Genomic DNA, 18,781 nt, shown 5'->3' on the forward strand with positions numbered 1-18,781 from the left:
GTCAAGTCTTGGATCACGTAAACAATTGGCGTATGGACGAGTCTGTCCTTTGGCATATTCACTGCTTGGAGGCACGGTGTTTTCGCCATGTCACTGCCTGGCGTTGTTCACTGGCCATGTCTTGTTCCGAAACACCAGGAGCTCTTTATTGGCGGAGAATTGACTTCCCTTTCACTCTCCGCTAGGCAGTAACATTGACTCATGATGTGCCTTTGTTTCTTGGTTCCTTGTTCAGAAACTGTGTTATTTGAGCGATGTCCCATCATGTATGAGAACAATAAAGAGGATGGTATTTTATAACTGCAGCAACTTCTGCTCTCGATGCTTCTGATCACCAAGTAACATCACCAAGAACCTCCACAATAACACCATTCACCATGTGTATCATCTACTCTACCCCCAAAACCTGCGGCAACTGCGAAGCTGAGGATATCGCGCTCACCAACACTGAGACATGTGACGCTGTCAAGGAAGGCAAGGCCTGTCTGGGAAGGAGTGAGATCGTGATCAACAATGCATGGCTGTGCCCAGCATGCAAGGTTAATACAGCTCGTGGCCCGTCCTACATGGAACCATACGACTATCAGCCGAAGATCCGACAACAGGTCTCCAAGAAAGAGACGGGTTCCTTCGCGGATAAAGTCAAGAAGATGATCGGCAAGAAGTAGGGCAACATGCTTCCGTGTCAGCAGTGAGCATGAGGTCGAGCCGCTAACTAACACAAAAACCCTGAGTGAGTTTCTAGTGTACACCTTAACAGCTGGGTGAGGAATGGGTGGGATCCAATACACCTGTTCATAGATAGTATCTGAAACGAATTTCGAAGATTAGCAAACAAATGAATTCTTATGCAGTGAATATCGAGCCTCTATGAGCTGTGCATTGTCATGCCGTGCGGCCGTGAATCACATTATAATTTTTGTTGTAATTAGTAGGCTAAGGAAAGCATGTCGCTCAGTTACTTACTTGGAGCGTAAGAGTGAACAAGTGAAGCGAGGCTATCGGGACTGTTGGTCCGTCCAGTGAAACAATGTTGACTTTCTGACACGAACACTGCTCCGGCGTTCGTTGTCATCGCCTCCAAATGCCCAGAACTATTATATATAGCCCTGCAAGCGCTCCCATTCCCTGAGTGTCTCAGCTCACACTGAAGCCTTTCATTCAACCAAAAACTCTGCAGCGACGCTGGATAACAGTATAAGCCATGTGCACAGACGAGTATCGCCGGACGCTTTGCGGCGTCTGCGAGAAAGAACCCACCGAGCAAGAGAGAAAGAAATCCGAGGACACCAGGACTGAGGAATGCGAAACTGCTAAGAAAGAGAGGAGGAAATGTCCAAAAGAACAAAGAAATGATCAAGAGAGGGACGGCTCCTGTCAGGTATGCGGGCAGAGCACATTGTATGGACTGTATGATGTTGGGACATATTGGTAGGAGCGTTAGTAAACGGATGGCTTTAGTTTAGTATCTTCTGAAGTGAAAATTGAAGCATAATTACTGATTGTTCAGGTAAATCCTTGGTGGAGAGTGGATAAGAATATCTTGAGAAGGCTGAAGGGCACTGTCTGTCCTGGGCTCCCTCGAATAGTCCTGCCAAGAACCTCATTTGTGACTAGATGCTTTCTGGTTCGCCGATAATTTGAGGTGAGTGATAAGTCTGTATCGTTTTCTTTTTGATTTATTCACCTTCCCTCCGTGCCTGTTTCACCGTCGACTGCTTATTCCGTGGTTCATACAGATCACAGATCTTGACTGGTGTACATAAGCCCGCGGCAACTCCTACTCTTTCTCTCTCCCATCTCTCACGCAAAGCTTTTACTTGGACCAACACGAACCAAAGACCCACACAAAAATATTGGAACGCATATCATGTGCACTGAACATATTAGGCTGCCCCATTGCGGCAACTGCGACCTTGACTACGATGAGCAAGAGATGGTGAAGGTGTACGGAAAAACATGGACAAAGATGTGCGAACCTGCCAAGAAGAAGGGAGAGTTTTGCGCAAAGAAGGATTCCGAGGAGACAAATACTCTTTGTCAGCGTTGTCGCAATGACACTTCTTGCGGGCCACCCTGGACTGGATCAAGTCGTTAAGAGATCATTTACTGACTCTTTCAACTGTTCCTAAAATAAAATCCAGGAGGTTGCTTTCTACATGACTATTATTGTTCGGGCAAACCCTTTGTGAAGAGCGACTTAAAATAAAGTAAACAAGCCACTATCTGGCTTAAGCCCCGCCTGTCAGAAACCTGTCTTTGAGCAGATGATACAGTGTTCCCGACATGCTTTGATGAAAATTGGAGGCTGGCCCTTCAGTGACCTCTTCGTAGTGTGAAAGGCGAACAAAGAGTTGACTCTGTTCACATTACAAACAAGAAGACTCCCGATTCACTGACAACAAAGCTGATCACCAGAAACACTCTATAAAATGAGATCTTCGCTGAATCGATTGTGCTTTTACTTTCTTGTAAACATTTGAAACCCATTCGCTTTATCTACCATTCACAAAAACCTACAACGAGATTCCCTCGACATACACTCAACTAAATCACCAACAAGAACCATGTGCACCATCCCCAAGATAACATGGACGTGCCCCCATTGTGGGATAAAAGAAGGCCCTGATACTGACGACCTCCTTAAATGCAATGATGCTAAGGCTGGAAAGAAGTGCCCCAGGAGAAACGAGCAAGAAATGTCTGGGCCCAAGGCATGCAAAGACCACAAGCATCTCCCGACGAAAGAGAAGGAGTGGTACTACAACATGTAATGATAGTCAGATAGACACGATAGGGAAAGATTCAGCTGACGAGTTATTTTGGCTAACACTTTCATGCTGTCGTATCAACCTTGGAATATAAACGACAGATTACCTTGCATGATACATCGAAGTGAGGCACGCAGAAAACTTCTATGCTTATGCTCGACAAGAATCTGCCCTAGATACATAATGATCTGTGAGTAAATCCATGCTGCCTACAGCGCCACGGAATCTGCTTGCATGGTTCACTAATGGCTAGCCGGAGATGGATTCTGACTGAGGGCTGAAGCTCATCGGGTGCCTTACATGAGCTAACGTGACTGACAGAGTTAAATGATTTCCCGTGGGGCTGTAGTATAAATATAGTTCAAGATTCCGTGCCCTCTCGTGCAGAAGCAAACATTCCTCCTGGTACCAGTCAGCTCAAACCTCAAGATCCAAGAACTTCCCCATTCACAATGTGCACAGTCACTCAGAACATAAGTAAATGCCATTTCTGCCCAAAGGAGCGTAATCTAGACTTGGGAGAAACAGTGCAATCCGAGAAAGCAAAAAGTGAGAAGAAGTGCAATGGAGTTACCGTAAATGGAATCTACCATGAGTGGATATGCGAGGCTTGCTCAATGCCAAAAGCAGCCGAAAAGAAATACCAAGGCGACTTAGATAGATCAAGAGCGGTTCTTGGAAGCAAGTAGGCCACCAAGTAAATTTTTTCTCAAATTGGCTTGGACGCAATGGCTGGATTTGTGTCAGCCAGTGACTGTTCGTGGTTTTGCTTGCCGCACCTGCATCCCGGCTGACGATGCGTGTGCCTTGTAGGGCTGCATGATAGTTTCAGAACCAAATGGTGCCCATGGAGTATCGAAATGAACGTGCGTTGATTCAGAAATGAGCCAAGAGGGGCACTTCATGCGACTGGATCGCCGGTCAGACTCCACGGTCCTGGGACCCTCATCAACCAATCTCCAATGAACCAGGCCGTGCTTATCACCCAACATGGTATATTTGAGTGCCTATCAAGAAAGACCCATCTTCGATTAAACAAAAATCCCTCTTGTCCACTCAATCAATACTGTAAAAGCTGACTCCGGTAATTACATTGGCCTCTGCGCCGTAAGCTAAGCCTTCAACCCTTCAGCGCAGCCCCACCATGGACATGTCCGCGGACAACCCCGTAGAATCGGACAGTACCACCTCCGATTGGCTACACTGCCTCTGAGATTCTTGGTATAAGATGAGAGAAGGGCGACAACAGAAGTCGAGACTATCAGACCAGCTTCAACAACCCGGCAAACGCCTTCATCGAATACACTAGTTACTCGCCTTTTGATACATCATCAAAAACTTTTGCACGTTTACACCGACATCATGAAGAACTGTCACAAAGAACCCGAGTTCCAAATCCGCGATATCCCCAGTCTTCGGGGCTACATCGCCATCGTTACAGGCGGTAAGTCATCAACTTAACACTTACAGAACTCGCCACTGACTATCTAGGCAACTCCGGTATTGGCTATGAAACAACACTTCAACTCGCCCTCAAGGGCGCTAGAGTCTACATCGCCAGCCGCTCAAGCGAACGCGTCAACAAGGCTATCTCTGAGATGCGACAAAACAGTCCCGACTTAGACCTTCACTTCCTCATGCTAGACCTCCAAGACCTTCAGAGCATCAAAAATACCGCTGCCGATTTCATGAGTCGCGAAAATCGCCTTGATCTGTTGATCAACAACGCTGGTGTAAGTCCCAACCGAAGCCTTGAGGAATATAACTAACGCAGTATCAGATCATGGCCAGTCCCTGGCAATTGACAAAGGACGGCTTTGAAGTCCAATGGCAGACATGCTTCCTCTCCCATCATGCTCTCACTATGTCATTGATGCCTCTCCTCGTCGCCGCCGCTCAAACCAGTGGACGCATGGACCGTGTGAGAGTCGTTAATGTTGCTAGCGACATGGCTTTCAGAATGGGACCGGAAGCCATCAATTATCAGGATCCCAATCTCACCGATGTCACTGGACAACTAGCACCATGGTAAGCAATCCAACTCAGGTCAATCTTCAATCCAGCTTGCTAACCTGCATCAGGAGAAGATATGGCCACTGCAAGCAGGCCAGCATCATTGCCGCCAAAGCGATTACAGAACGCTACCAACCTCTCGGTGTAACAGCTTACTCTCTTCACCCAGGTCTCATCAAGTCCGGTCTGCAATCTCACTCGAATAACATCTTTGGAGCCATGACACGTGTCGCCATGAAAGTCGGCCCAACATCCACACCACTCGAAGGATCAATGAACTCGCTCTTCTGCGCCACAAATTCGCAAGCCTACGAGCACGCTGGAAGATATTACGTTCCGGTTCAGAAGCTGGATGACAAGGCCAATAAGTGGTTGGATGATCCTCAGGCTGTTGGTAGGCTTTGGGACTTGGCGAGCAAACAATTGAAGGAGCACGGGTTTGTTTTCGAGGACTTGCCTCGTTATTATGCATGATTTGGTGGTTGAAGTATTGCTAGGACTATAACAATGGTAGCGCTGAATGTTTATGGACTGATATAGAAACATGTGTATGGAAGCGAAAATTATTTGACATGTTGGTGCTTCTCGCATTTCGCTTCTTTGTCCGCTCCGCTAAGTCTCCTACAAGTTCAGCATTAAATCTTGCTGGGGAATATTAACATTGTAGTCACAGATGTAGTGAAAACAATCACTGTCTCTCCTGCCTTCAATCCCAGCATGCGCAGATCATCTTATGTTTCTTAGACTTTTCGCACTGCTGCATAGCTAGCAAATATTTGTGCTAGTAAGCAAAAAAGCAGATAAGAGCATAACACGGTTTCGTGGTCTAACGGTTATGACTGCGGATTCTGATTCCGCCAGCGAGGGTTCGACTCCCTCCGAGACCTGCTTTTTTGACATTTGTTAAACTTTATAACTGTGCATCGCGTCTATTCAATTTTCCAATTCAATACTTGCTTTTGCTTTTCACTTTCATGTTTCTTGTCCTTAAGCCTTGATGCGAGTGAACTCTGCCTTCGTGTATGTGACATGCTGCGCAGCAACATATGAACAGATGGAAAGTAAGTACAAAGCTCAATCTCAAGTATCCGAAACACTTTGTGTAGTGGAAAATTCTTTTTATCTTCGCGAATATGTACCGTTGTCCCAATGAACCAGTAATCTACATAGATAGCTGGACAGGAGCTAACAAACTAGATGCCGGCATCGACGCTACTCAAACAAGTGCCAGCGTCACCTCGAAAACGCTCGGAACTCACAACGACTGGCGACCTTCTCAAGCGATCGGAGATGACGAGTGCACCCCACCTGACATCGGACAGCGACAGATGATAACTTCTCGGCACAGACCTTGGCCTGGAGACGAAAAAGCTCGCAACGCCGCGCGATGCTTGGGAGGCTCAGGTTAAGAACTCGACTGGAGATGGGCCTCGTTGCGTCGATGTGATGTATCGTTCGCAGAAGGAATCTGTGGCTGTGAGGCAATATTCAATACATGGAATTTAGGGAATCAGGCAGTTCGAAATGAAATATGGGCTAGATAAGGGGTATAATGGTGAACTGAGTTCAAGTGAATCGAGCATAGAAGTCACTCGGGCCAATACACTAGAAAAGCATGCCGAGTGTCTTTGTGATAATTATCCCATAAATCCTGACTGATGTTTTTGGGCTCGTTGTATAAGTTGATTTGTTAACCCCGATTCGCGAAGATGTATTTCGTATCGCCGATAATGTGCTCTGGTCTGTAATCATTCCTGGACATTACCTGGGATGGTCCTGGACACCCTTTGATCCAAGGCTTCTCTTAATGGGCTTCTTGCATGAAATATTTGTCAGCTGGCGTCGCCACAGTCCTGCTTATGGACGATGAGTAATGCCTTTCGGACGAATTGGTACCCCTCGTCGAGCCGGAAATTCCTGCTACGACAAGCCAGCCCGAGCCAGGGAATGACTACGATTCACCATTTAACCGAAAATTCATATGCACTATTGGACGCCTGCATTATAACACCTCCATTCTAAGCCTCTACAAGCTCCGACCGAAGAGATGCTTAAGTCCGATTATGGATAAAGCCGCCCCAGAATTTGTCCATATAAGCGACTAACGATCACGTAAAGGCTTTGACACCTCAGGCAGATGATCCTCGTTGAAAATCCATAAGTCACCATGTCTCTTATACTCAAGAACATCATGCCCCAAGCTTTCGGCTGCAGAGATCACATCCAAGACGACAACAAGCCCGCCATGTCTTCAGAACAAACCTTCCAGCGTCATGAGATCCAATCAGCTCGCAATGCTGTAGCTGGAACTATTCTCGACAGACATAGTACTCGTGCATTTTGTACTGGTCAAGCTGTTCCCATGTCTGTTGTTGAGGATTGTTTCAGTATTGCTCAGCATGCGCCTTCTTCAACGAATATCCAGCCGTGGAGAGTGACTGTCGCATCTGGTGAGCCGCTGAAGCGCTTGTCTGCTGCGCTTATTGCTGCATTTGAGAATAAAGAGGAGCTCAAGATTGATGCTATACCTGAGTCGTATAACCACTATCGCTCGGAACTGGGACATCACGTCTATGGACCAAATGGATACAACATTGCTCGCGGAGATACAGAGGCAATGACAAAAACTCTCATCGACAACTTTAACTTCTACAACGCGCCAGTCGTCGCTGTTATTTCTATTGATAAAGACCTTAAAAAAGGCGATGTTCTGTCAGTGGGTATTTATCTGCAGACACTTCTTTTACTGTTGACGGAGAAGGGATTGGGCACGCAAGTTTCTGCTGCGCCAACTGGATACCCGGACATTATCAAGAGGGAACTGGGTATTGATGAGAACTTGGATATTCTTTGCACGGTTGGGATTGGGTTTGAGAATAAGTCACAGCATATTAATTCGCTTAAGATGCCAAGGGATGACTGGAAGCAGAGTGTCAGATTTGTGATGGAATAGCGGAGCCTGTCGTGTTGGGTTAGTGGTGTTATGCTTCTTTCTTAGCGCTTTTAGCAGTAAATGGCCTGGACTGTTGGGTTCCATTCCAGCGCTTCCCCGAGTGACTGGCCCCTATTTGTTGTATGTAAAGACCTCGTTTTTCTGATACATTCGTTCGGTGAACCGTTCCGAAAATTGAAGTAGACAAATCGCCTCGCTCTTGATGCTGATCTCCTTAATTCAAGGCAAAAAGACTTGGCATTGACCGGAGTGTTGACATAAACGTCTCTAGTGCTTACGTCAGAAACATTTGGTGTTTTGACGATGATCATAGCCTCAGAGAGCGAGGCACATAACAGCCCCGCATCTTTACATGCAGCAGGAGACAAACTTGGCTTTGCAGGTTACTCAGAAGGTTCAAGATGGACAACTCGTGTGAGATCCCTCAAGGGAAGGAGATTTCCAGCGGCCAAGTCAACGATGACCTGCCGACTGTTGAGGCACTAAAGGTCGCCGATGGAATTGAGGTCCTTGATGGCAAGGGAGAGAAGCATACCTTCAAGAGCATCTACAGCGGACCTGAATTACCCCGTCGAGTTCTTGTTGTCTTTGTTCGCCATTTCTTCTGCTGCGTAAGTTCCCTACGCATGGAATAAACCCAGCTAACACCATCAGTCATGCGTGAGCTACACCAGCTTTCTTGCCAAAAAAGCAACTCCAGAAAAGCTAAACGAGATCAACACCGAGATTGTGATAATAGGTCACGGAGATCCTAGAACAGTTGACATGTATCGCATAGACACGGGCTGCGAATTTCCCATCTACACTGATCCTTCTGAAGAGCTTTACAAGACGCTGGGCATGATTCAGACTTGGGAAGAGGGGCCTCCGAGTAAGTATATTCCGGTGTCGTCTTTTTGGAATGCGTGGTTGTCCATGAAGAATGCGTTTTGGAAGTTACTCGAGGGATATCCCGTGTGGAACTGGGGAACCACGAATCAACAGGGCGGAGAGTTCTTGTTTGTTGGGGAGGGAGAGGATAAGAAAGTGACGTGGTGTCATCGGATGAGGAATTCGAGGGATCATACGGATACTGATGATATTTTGGAGGTGTTGGGACTCAACAAGTGAGGATGAGCTGGTGATACCCAGGTGTTGAGCATGGGGTCGTTTGGCATCTTATGTAAAGGAGAGTGCGTGAGAAGCCAACCATATACGACAAATTGAAAGATGAATCAGGTGCAATGTCTCTTAATAAAGCTGCACGCTACTCCAAAGCCTTGTAGCATTGGTAGCTTGGTGATAGAAGCGAAATTGAATGTTTGATGGGACATTCCTGCAAGGTATTCTTACGAGCATTTCGCCTTACAAAGACGATCAGTCGTGGAAGAACCGGGAATGAGACCTCATCTTTCCCTGATGGATAGGGTTGTTCACTCACAGTATTTGAGAGAATATATGTAGACATGGTTGACCAATAATCCTCGCTTCAAGCGACTGGCTCCATGTCGTATACTCGCTCTGAACAAGCTTGCTAAGCGAGGCAAAACAACTATTAACGCCGCAGAACACCGCCTCGGACAGACTCTCATTATCCGAGATCAAATAGTATTGGCTGAAATCCGGAGAATGCATCATCGGACTTAAGAAACATTGATCTCATTGGTAATAAGGCTATCGCCAAGTAAGCTCTAATGGATGAGGTGGATCCGGCGAAGATGGGGGCTGAAGATGACATTTAAATGCTGACCGACGTCTCCCAGCCATTCATCTTCGTAAAAATCTTGTTTGAATTGATACGAAGTCATGGAGTTTATTGCTGCGGGCGCATCTTGGGCGCTGGGCAAGGCACCTTCGCCGCAGAAAATTCTCGGACGTCTTGGTCTCGCATCGCTGGTCGCACAGAATTCATGGCCTGAATTATCGTCGAAGCTCTCACCTGAAGCATCAATCGTGTTGCCTAATGACCCCTCGTTTGGTGGTCTTGTTAGTAGATGGCGGGATTGGCATGGACCGCAGCCTGGAGCAGTCGTGAGAACCTTCTCCGAGAGCGACGTGCAAGAAACTGTAAGGATGATGGTTCTGAGAGGAGAATCCTGCTGACATGATGCAGATAAGATACGCGAATGAGCATGGCATTCCTTTTCTCGCCAGATCTGGTGGCCATGGAGCAACTGAAGCACTACAGCTGGCCAAGGATGTTATTGTCGTGGACCTGCGAGATCAAAAGATTGTCGAGATTGCCGGAGATGGAAAGTCTGCGAGGATAGGTGGAGGCGCGAGTGTAAAGAAAGTCGTAAATGAGCTTTGGACAGCTGGAAAGCAAACAGGCAGGTCAACTCCTACAATATGAGGCCAGAGTGCTAATACGACCTTCAGTCACCGGTATCTGCGAGTGCGTCGGTGTCTCAGCACCCGTCCTTGGTGGCGGCCACGGCTGGTTGCAAGGCCAATACGGCCTCGCATCAGACCAAGTCATTTCTGCACGAGTTGTACTCCCCAACGGAGACGCAGTGACGGCTTCCGAGGACTCGAACTCTGATTTGTTCTGGGCTCTTCGTGGAGCAGGACATAACTTTGGCATTGTGACGGAATGGCAATACCGAATCTACGACATCAACAATCTGAAGTGGTCTTATGAGATTTTCATATTCTTTGGAGATGAACTGGAGGATGTTTTGGAGTTGACGAATAAGATGATGAAGACCCAACCGCCGCATTTGACTCACTGGATTTATATCGTCAACATTCCTGAGATTGATCCCAATAAGGTGAGTATCTTCATTTCGAGCTGAGAGGTCTAGCTAACACCGTGCAGCCAATTATTTGGTACGCTGTCATATCAGACGGCCCTGCCCAAGAAGCGCGAGACTACGCAAAACCACTACACGACCTCGGCCCTATCAACGTCGATGCCGGCGAAGCTTCAATGCCTGAGTTAGCCGCCATCACCCTTATGGGCGATGATACCGTCGGGTGCGCAAAGGGCTTCACTGGTCTCCGATACCCAATTGGCCTCAAAACCTACGATCTCCTTGCCGTTCGAAAGGTCTTCAACGAAATCGCCGACATGTCGAAGCGCGTTCCCAAGTTCGCTGGTTCATTCTTTCTTCTCGAAGGGTACTCCACACACGGCGTCAAGGCAATTGATGCAAAGAAATCTGCGTTCCCTCACCGCGATGATGAGATTCTTGTTACACCTTACATTCTGTACAAACCCAACGCGACGCTCGACGGACTTGCGCAAGAGCATGGTGAGAAATTGAGGAGGCATTTGCTAGAGGCTAGTGGAGACCCGGAGCATTTACGCGCATACGTTAACTATGCTCACGGCTTCGAGTCTCTGGAAGAAATGTACGGCCACGAGCCCTGGAGGATCGAAAAGCTCAAGACCCTCAAAAAGAAGTGGGATTCCGAGAACAGGATGAGATTTTACGCACCAATCGTCTAAGCAAGGCATTCTCAGCCCTAAAAGCAAGTGTCAACCCTATGCTGAAACCCTGGCAAATCTCACCCGGTCTCACCGAATGGAACAGCGGGCCTGCGAGTAGGGCGCACTACAGACCAGTACTGTACGCAGATCAATAGCCAAGACTGCAGGATAAAGAATCACAAGCTCTTGTACATAATAATCATCGTCCAAAAGAGTAGCCAGTTCGTGAGGCATTCACGTGACGTAAGCATCCGCGTGTCTCTGACTCTGCGGCAGTGCATGCGCTAAGCAATCTAAGCTTAAATTACCTATCAGTGGAGGTGATTCTCATCCTGATTTACATAGATTGTTTCCTCAATTTTATTCCCTAAATATAAAGAAGAAAGACTTAGCCAAGATGCAGCAACAGCCTGTCCGAGCAACGTTGTCGTGCAGTTCCTGTCGACAACGAAAGTACGCCGCCTTTTCTTGGCACTGATGACGATGCTGACGAGATACTCAGACTCAAATGTGATCGCGATGAGCCATGTAGCAATTGTGTTGCGAGAAATGTCTCGTGTCAATACGCGCCATGGCCTCGAGGTCGTGTTGCTGCTCAGAGAAGGGATAGCAGACAACATGATCTAAGTGATCGCGTGCGCCACCTTGAGCAACTCCTGGGCTCTATCGTCCAACAGCTTCCGACTCAGCAGGGGACATCCAACGGTTCACCCAGTATTAAGAGCCCGGCGAGTACTTATGTAACAAACTCTCTGGCCACAGGATCCCACCAAGGGTCTCATCGGTCCTCTCAGGAAGGCTCTGAGGTCAAGCCTGGAAGGATGATGGCGAATCCGAATGAGACAATTTATGTTTCTAGCAGTCACTGGTCTGCTATCTGTCACGAGGTGAGTACCTATCCAACGTAGAGAGCACTTCTGATACAAGGATACCCCAGGTTGAGCATATTCGTGAGCATCTGGACGAAAGCCACGAAGCGAGTGATTTGGGTATTGTTGATCAAGCCCAAAGTCAAGTACCGCTGCTTCTGGGACCTGGAAGACTGGCTCCGAGCCTTGAAGACATTCTTGCGGATGTTCCTCCGAAACACATCACGGATAGACTTGTGTCTCGTTATTTCACCTCGACTCAGCCGTCAATCTGTACGTCTAACTATTGATCTACAGCACTGTCACTGACGTTTCGAAGTGATCACCCATTCAGGAGAGTTTGAAGGCGAGGTAAGTTACGTTTCTACCTAATCTTCTCCTCACTCATTTTCTTCTAGTACAAACGCTTCTGGAATGACCCCAACTCGGTATCTGTTCAATGGGTTGGGATGCTCTTCGGCATTCTGGCCACTGGAACATTCCTGTACATCCGATCACAGGATGAGCTACCTGGAGGAATGGGCTCGCCTCTTGAGGTCGCAGAGTCCTTCCAGCAAAGATGCACCGACTGTCTTATTCTTTCCAAGTACTCTACAGCGCCTGGTAAGTATACTCTGGAGACTCTTCTGTTCAATATCCACGGTGAATTCGTGCGCCGTCGAGACGCTCATCTCGGCGTGTGGATCCTTACCGGTATTGCTATTCGTTTGGCTATGCGGATGGGATACCATCGTGATCCAGATAACTACCCTCGGATTTCACCGTTCCACGGCGAGATGAGGCGTCGTGTATGGGGTGTTCTCCAGCAGCTTGACATCCTGACTTCTTGCCAGCTGGGCCTGCCATCGCTTATCCAGGAGTCCCAGTGCGATACCCGTCTGCCGCGCAACATAAATGATGAAGATTTTGGCCCTGAGTCCACGCAGCTTCCTCCACCAAGACCTGAGACGCAAGGTACTGGCGTTTTGTACACCCGCGTCAAAGTCAAGATGATGACCATCTTCCGAACTATTTTCAACCAGGTCTCACTTGGCAAGACAGAAGACTACAACGAGATCATGACTCTTGATCAGAAGCTTCATCAAATGCATCAGTCCATGCCCACTTGTTACAAAATAGCCAAGCTGGAAGATTGCTTCATGGTCCCGCCGTATCTACTCATTAGGCGATACAATCTTGAACTTCTCTTCCAGAAGGCAAGATGTACACTACACCGCCATCACATGACAAAGGCATACCATGATCCCAAGTACAACTACTCGAGAACGGCTTGCGTTGACTCAGCGATGACAGTCCTTGGGCACCAGGCTAGTATCCTGAAGGAGGTTCAAGTTGGTGGGCTATTATACAATGACAGATGGTTTCTCACCTCTCTGGAGAGACATGACTTCTCGCTGGCATCTATGGTGGTCTGCGTGGAGCTTGGTATGCCGCCAGAGCAACAGAACTCAGAACTCGTGGGATATACTCGGGAGAGTATGATCGACGCACTTAAAACCTCGCAGGCATTTTGGGCAGCTATTAAGGCCGTCTCTGCTGAGGCAAAGCAGGCATATGATATGCTCACAGTGATGTTGAAAGCTGTCACGACTGGTTCGAAGGATGAGTCGATGCCTCTAGTTGTAAACCAAGAGAAAGCCCCAGCTCACAATGGCAACGGCAACGGCAACGGTAAGACTGATGCTCGAAACCATGTGATTTGTAGACTGACAATGACAGGGCACATGAACGGGCAATACAATACGAGCGAAACTCCTTTCTCGACCGACTTTCAGGGCATTGAGGCCATGCTAAATAGCTCAGATGGCGTAGACTGGGTATGTTCCTCTGTAACGAGACAGTGTTCCAAGCTGACGTGTTTGTCTTTCTAGGATATGTGGGAATCACTGGTTCATATGCCGGAAGATTTCTCCCATTATGAAATGCCAGAAGGGCTCTGAAACCAATGCGATTGTCATTTTTGTCCCATGTTTAAGAAGGCGAGTGGTGTTGCGCTTATTGCTGACAGATGACGCAGCGTGATGGTTAGCGGGGTTTGGTGTAGCCTAAATAAAATTTCTCATGCATCTCTGAGCTTCACTCGATCAATTCTCGTGCGACACTCAACATCTACTCAATCTGTGAATACCTCTCTCAAAAATCTCAACAAGTCATCAATATGCCTGCTCAATTAGTCATCTTCGACTTTGACGGGACTCTTTTCGATACCCATCAAGCCATCTCTCACAGTATCAAGTTCACCTTCGACACACTCCTTCCAGCCTCAGCTCCAGCAGAGTCTGAGGTGCAGAAGTTGATCGGTTCTGGCTTGGGTCTCAAGGAAGTCCTCAAGGAACTACATCCTTCTCCGGACTCTTTCGACGAGGGTGAATGGACGTCAACGTACCGTCGCTTCTACAATGGCCAGGGACAAGAACTTGTCTCGGCATTTCCTGGGGCTAAAGAACTTGTGAAAAAGTTGCATGAAAGAGAGATTTATGTCGCCATTGTCAGCAACAAAGGTGTAGCCGCGGTTGAGACAGCACTAAAGAACAACGGCATTGACACCATCCCGCAAGACTTAATCGTCGGAGACAACACCCCTGGCGCAACGCGAAAGCCGGACACTGGAAGCTTCGAGAATGTTTTGCTCCCGGCCCTGAAAGCTCGTGGACTCTCACATGTTGACGTTTTGAAAACCTTAGTCGTTGGGGACACAGAGGCAGATGTGAAATTTGCCGCAAATATTGGAGCCAAGTCTATTTGGTGCAGATATGGATATGGGGAAAAGAGCGCATGCGAGAGATTGAAGCCAAATTTCACAGTGGATTCATTAGATGAGGTTGCGGGAATTGTGGAAAGGATGTGATTGATAAAACTTTCGCCGGTTGGGCGATAAGTTTTCATGTAAAGTAGGAGACTTTCAAAATTGGTGGGCTGCGCGGGTTATCAGATATAAGTTGTGCTTAGAGTTCAGCTTATCGACCTTGAAGCCCTGAGGCGAGAGGCGAATCCTGTTCTCTCTTCATGAAAGCTTATTATGGTAGCTTGAACCATCAGATGTGTTATTTGCAGTTGAGAGGTGTCACTGAGAGCTTACTACCATCATGCAGAACTTAGGTAGGTAGCTGGGATTCAACAGAACAAGACCGATCGATGCCCGGGCTGCAACTTTCTTTAGCCATCAAGTCCAAGTAAACATCTCCAGATACCAATCAGTGAGACCTATTTCTGCTCTCATGCTCAGCTCAACTGCACTACTTATCATGTAAGTCACGTAAAAGGTGATCTACATGGTAGCCCTACGTAAACATCTTCATTCAAAGGGCAAGGTGAACAGCGATAAAAGCCCTCACCAAAGCCAAAATATGTGCTCCTATTACCTCAAGCCATTGCCGCTTATAACGGCGCGCCACAGAATTTCCCCCAAACCGCTTTGTAAAGGAGTATTTGATTGATGTGAAAGCTTAAAATATCTCAACGAGATATATTAAGCCAATGTAAAAACAAATTCCAATTAACTAAATCTTTTAGAAGGCAATATGTACATAGACTCAACAGAGAAAAATCCCTCAGTTTAAACACGCAGCTCCATATCGGAATTTGGAAACTACTTTCCAGGTGCCCTTGCTCAAAGCCTGTTGTCATGGTATTGTATGTGAATCGACGAAAGTCTAAGCTATCGATCCAACTATTAACCACGAACTTGCCATGAGACCTTTGCAAATTGTACATCACTAAACTTTGAGGTGACTAACAACACTCGGACCTTCTTTGTGCTTGCAATAGGCTTAAGATAGACTTCCACCAAACACAGGGATACTTTCATCGCGAAATATCAAACTTAAAAGTCCGTCCCAGCTGGGTATAAAATCCAGGTCTCCCCCTTTTATTTCTTTCCTTCTCTCATCAACAAAACACCACATTCTGACTCCAATCTCAGAGTCACTACAACGAAAATGTTCTTTTCTATCATACTCTGCTTCCTCGCCGTTACTGGCATAGCCCATAGAGTCCCCGAGATTCTGGGCTACCAGACTATATGGTCGGACAGCTTCGACGGAAGTGCTGGCTCTCTGCCAGATACTTCCAAATGGAACATTCAACAATGGTATAAGGAGCTGAACAGCGATTACCAGGAGTACAAGGCTTCCCCTAACAACGTCCATGTCACTGGCGATGGTTTCCTTCGTATCATCCCGAGGCGCGACCTCTCTGCTGAAAGGGGTTGGACATCCGGTCGTATCGAGAGCACGTACACCTTCACCCCGACACCTGCTACCAAGACCATTATCCAAAGTTCCATCCGTCTTGGTGATGGCAACCTTGATAAGAAGCAGGGCATCTGGCCTGCCTTTTGGCTGCTTGGTGACAGCCACCGCACTGGTGGTCCTTACTGGCCTGAGTGTGGTGAGCTCGACATCATGGAGCACGTGAACGGCTATCTATCGACCTATGCCGCTATTCATTGTGACAAGGCTCCTGGCGGTATCTGCAAAGAGAAGGAGGGTATCTCCGCGTCGGTCCATCAACCAGATGCGGGTACGGACTGGCACACTTACAAAGTTGTCATCGATCGCACCCCGAGGCGCTGGGAGGACGAGACTATAGAGTTCTGGGTCGATGACCAACTCATTCAACAGGTCACGGGCAAGAGAATTGGCAATCCGGACGTTTGGAAGTCTATTGCCCGCAACAAGATGTTCATGATTTTCAATGTCGCTGTTGGCGGTGACTGGGTAAGATGAAATTCTCTGCATGAAAGACTTAGGCTAACACTTTGTAGCCGCAACCGCCACAACGTGATACCATAGACGGCCTCGGGGCTGGTATGGAAGTCGGCTATGTTGCGCATTATGTGAAAGAAATTTCAGAAGAAGATACACGCTTCAGGGTCGAACACTATTATGATAAGGATGAAGACCTTCAGGCTCTATACCCTGATCCAACCCCCCCGGAAAACCCAGATAAATACTATGTCCCTCCCCCGCCCGATTACCCAAAGACGCATGGCTACCCCATGGACAGCTACAACTATCCCCTTGTTCCTCAAGCCCCACCACCTCCGCCTCCTGTTGGCGTGCCCCCTCCTCCTCCTGTTGGCATGCCCCCCCCTCCTCCTGTTGGCATGCCCCCTCCTCCTCCTGTTGGCGTGCCCCCTCCTCCTCCCGTTGGCGCGCCTCCTCCGCCTCCTGTTGGCGCGCCCCCGCTTGGAGATGAACGAATTCCATATTCCCAGGAACCATATCATAATAGCGACCACTATTATGACTATGGTCAAAACCCTCCACATGACTACTATGATTACTGGGGTGATAATGACAAATAAGCTCGGCTTCATAATCATGACTATCATATGTAGCGTTGGGCTGGGCTGGTCTTTCGGTTCTGGTGTCATAGATCTATGAAGCTCGCCTGATATAGGTTGTTCACGTTTTCGAACCTTCGTACTTCTTTGAATCTGATACCTCGCTATTTGTGTTGTGATTCTCTTTTGAATAGGATTACAAGAGTGGTCCTTTTCTGTACCCTTCATTGTTGCCTTTTTGTCTGGTTCATATCTGAAACATGAACAGCCATATCAATATTGAGCTTCTTTCGATTGGTGATCTAGTCTAGTCAATAAATATTATCTGTTCATCATACTGTCCGCGACTCTCGTGATCTAAAATCCCAATGCTGTGCTCATTCGACGGACCCTTTCCATCTCCAGACCGACTTCACCTTGGATACGTTGTGCCAGTCGAAGCGGCCCAGCGTATGGTCGAACAACCCAGGGTGGTTTCTCTTTGGCGGAGTGTTGGGACGGATAAGGGTAGAGGAAGCAAGATACGTCGCCGAAAGTAAGTTTTGGCGTTTTCAACATCTGTTGGCGCAAATCTTCTCGTCATCTTATCCCTGAGAACAGCCTTGCTCTCAAGAGACAGTAGTGTATGCATGTCAGTCTTTCGGGTTGTTGTTCTTAACTTAGCTTGCTATTACCTAGCCAGTGGCCTTCCATCTTCGGAGACAGCTCACAAGAGCTTCCGATCGATTGGCTGAACCGAGGCATCGCAATAGGAGCATGGCAAAACCACCAAAACAATCCTTTTGTCCAAGAATGAGAAGCAAAACCTCAAGCAATTCATTCTCGTGCTATTAATCCATTAAACCAATCTTGGATCAATCTCTAAGTTCTCCGTGCTGATATAAGCTCTCAGCCACAAGTCTTTGGATTAATCTCAAAGGACAAGAACAACGTCCCCAACTGAGACACTGAACACGCAGGACATCCACAGTTAGCCAAGCCATTTCAAGTATTTTGCATTCCATCTGAGTGAACAGTACCGGGGTGTCCATGAACAAAATGGTCAGCGTTTAAAACCGCTCCGCTGGGGTATTTCCTCCCTCCAATAGATAACTTACTTTTGAACCATTAACACGTATATGCAAAGACCAGCATCCTGCACTGCCAACAGTTGGCAGCTTCGACTGAACGTTCTGCTGTTTGAGAGACTAGTGTCATAGGGGCTAGTTTCATCCGGTTGAAAGCAAACAATGGGCCTGTTCAAACGGCTTCTCTTTCAAAACCAATGACAGACGCTTTCCTCGGAGCAGTGGCAGCAGAGCCTTCATTCACCTTCCCTTTTCCACCGAGGTGTGCCTTTCTATCAGAATCCCAACATAGAATTCTGATTCTTCTCCTCCTAAACAAACAACAATACCAAATCATCAACAACAAAACATTCCTCACAATTGCAACAACCTATCTCTCTGCCATCGGCTACCTTCGTACTCTTAAGAG

The 18,781-nt window shown here is 47.5% G+C and overlaps 7 protein-coding genes and 1 non-coding gene across 8 annotated transcripts; all 8 read left to right on the plus strand.

Annotated features, from left to right (window-relative positions):
* Window positions 1–377: 377 nt before the first annotated feature.
* On the plus strand, window positions 378–668 carry FOBCDRAFT_150121 (uncharacterized protein; the record flags this gene model as incomplete). Its single annotated transcript, XM_031193422.2, has 1 exon — window positions 378–668. The coding sequence occupies one exon, from the start codon at window positions 378–380 to the stop codon at window positions 666–668; it is 291 nt and encodes a 96-aa protein (XP_031030043.2).
* A 3,465-nt stretch (window positions 669–4,133) lies between these two features.
* On the plus strand, window positions 4,134–5,258 carry FOBCDRAFT_193084 (uncharacterized protein; the record flags this gene model as incomplete). The annotated part of the gene is made up of 4 exons (XM_059608741.1): window positions 4,134–4,215; window positions 4,242–4,504; window positions 4,552–4,799; window positions 4,853–5,258. 4 exons carry the CDS (start codon window positions 4,134–4,136, stop codon window positions 5,256–5,258), a joined length of 999 nt encoding a protein of 332 aa, XP_059468162.1.
* A 341-nt stretch (window positions 5,259–5,599) lies between these two features.
* On the plus strand, window positions 5,600–5,671 carry FOBCDRAFT_t284. The gene has a single exon. It is a non-coding gene; the product is annotated as a tRNA-Gln (tRNA).
* Window positions 5,672–5,894: 223 nt separating this feature from the next.
* On the plus strand, window positions 5,895–6,581 carry FOBCDRAFT_234190 (uncharacterized protein). Its single transcript, XM_059609960.1, has one exon. The coding sequence runs from the start codon at window positions 5,918–5,920 to the stop codon at window positions 6,191–6,193; it is 276 nt and encodes a 91-aa protein (XP_059468163.1). The 5' UTR covers window positions 5,895–5,917; the 3' UTR covers window positions 6,194–6,581.
* Window positions 6,582–6,717: 136 nt separating this feature from the next.
* FOBCDRAFT_234191 (Nitroreductase-like protein) lies at window positions 6,718–7,872 on the plus strand. The gene has a single exon (XM_031193424.3). It carries the CDS (start codon window positions 6,952–6,954, stop codon window positions 7,735–7,737), a length of 786 nt encoding a protein of 261 aa, XP_031030045.2. The 5' UTR covers window positions 6,718–6,951; the 3' UTR covers window positions 7,738–7,872.
* Window positions 7,873–8,080: 208 nt separating this feature from the next.
* Window positions 8,081–8,956, plus strand: FOBCDRAFT_171571 (AhpC/TSA antioxidant enzyme-domain-containing protein). The gene is made up of 2 exons (XM_031193425.3): window positions 8,081–8,348; window positions 8,392–8,956. Exons 1-2 carry the CDS (start codon window positions 8,139–8,141, stop codon window positions 8,845–8,847), a joined length of 666 nt encoding a protein of 221 aa, XP_031030046.2. The 5' UTR covers window positions 8,081–8,138; the 3' UTR covers window positions 8,848–8,956.
* A 566-nt stretch (window positions 8,957–9,522) lies between these two features.
* FOBCDRAFT_193091 (uncharacterized protein) lies at window positions 9,523–15,077 on the plus strand (the record flags this gene model as incomplete). Its single annotated transcript, XM_059608742.1, has 12 exons — window positions 9,523–9,783; window positions 9,830–10,050; window positions 10,076–10,487; window positions 10,535–11,121; window positions 11,169–11,288; window positions 11,553–12,036; window positions 12,087–12,291; window positions 12,338–12,369; window positions 12,417–13,689; window positions 13,738–13,835; window positions 14,027–14,042; window positions 14,169–15,077. 12 exons carry the CDS (start codon window positions 9,523–9,525, stop codon window positions 14,864–14,866), a joined length of 4,407 nt encoding a protein of 1,468 aa, XP_059466362.1. The 3' UTR covers window positions 14,867–15,077.
* An 879-nt stretch (window positions 15,078–15,956) lies between these two features.
* Window positions 15,957–17,416, plus strand: FOBCDRAFT_245807 (concanavalin A-like lectin/glucanase domain-containing protein; the record flags this gene model as incomplete). Its single annotated transcript, XM_031193429.3, has 3 exons — window positions 15,957–16,736; window positions 16,784–17,167; window positions 17,360–17,416. The coding sequence occupies 3 exons, from the start codon at window positions 15,957–15,959 to the stop codon at window positions 17,414–17,416; spliced, it is 1,221 nt and encodes a 406-aa protein (XP_031030050.3).
* Window positions 17,417–18,781: the final 1,365 nt, after the last annotated feature.

The sequence above is a fragment of the Fusarium oxysporum genome, chromosome XII (assembly GCF_013085055.1).
Source record: "Fusarium oxysporum Fo47 chromosome XII, complete sequence".
Lineage (NCBI taxonomy): Eukaryota > Fungi > Ascomycota > Sordariomycetes > Hypocreales > Nectriaceae > Fusarium > Fusarium oxysporum.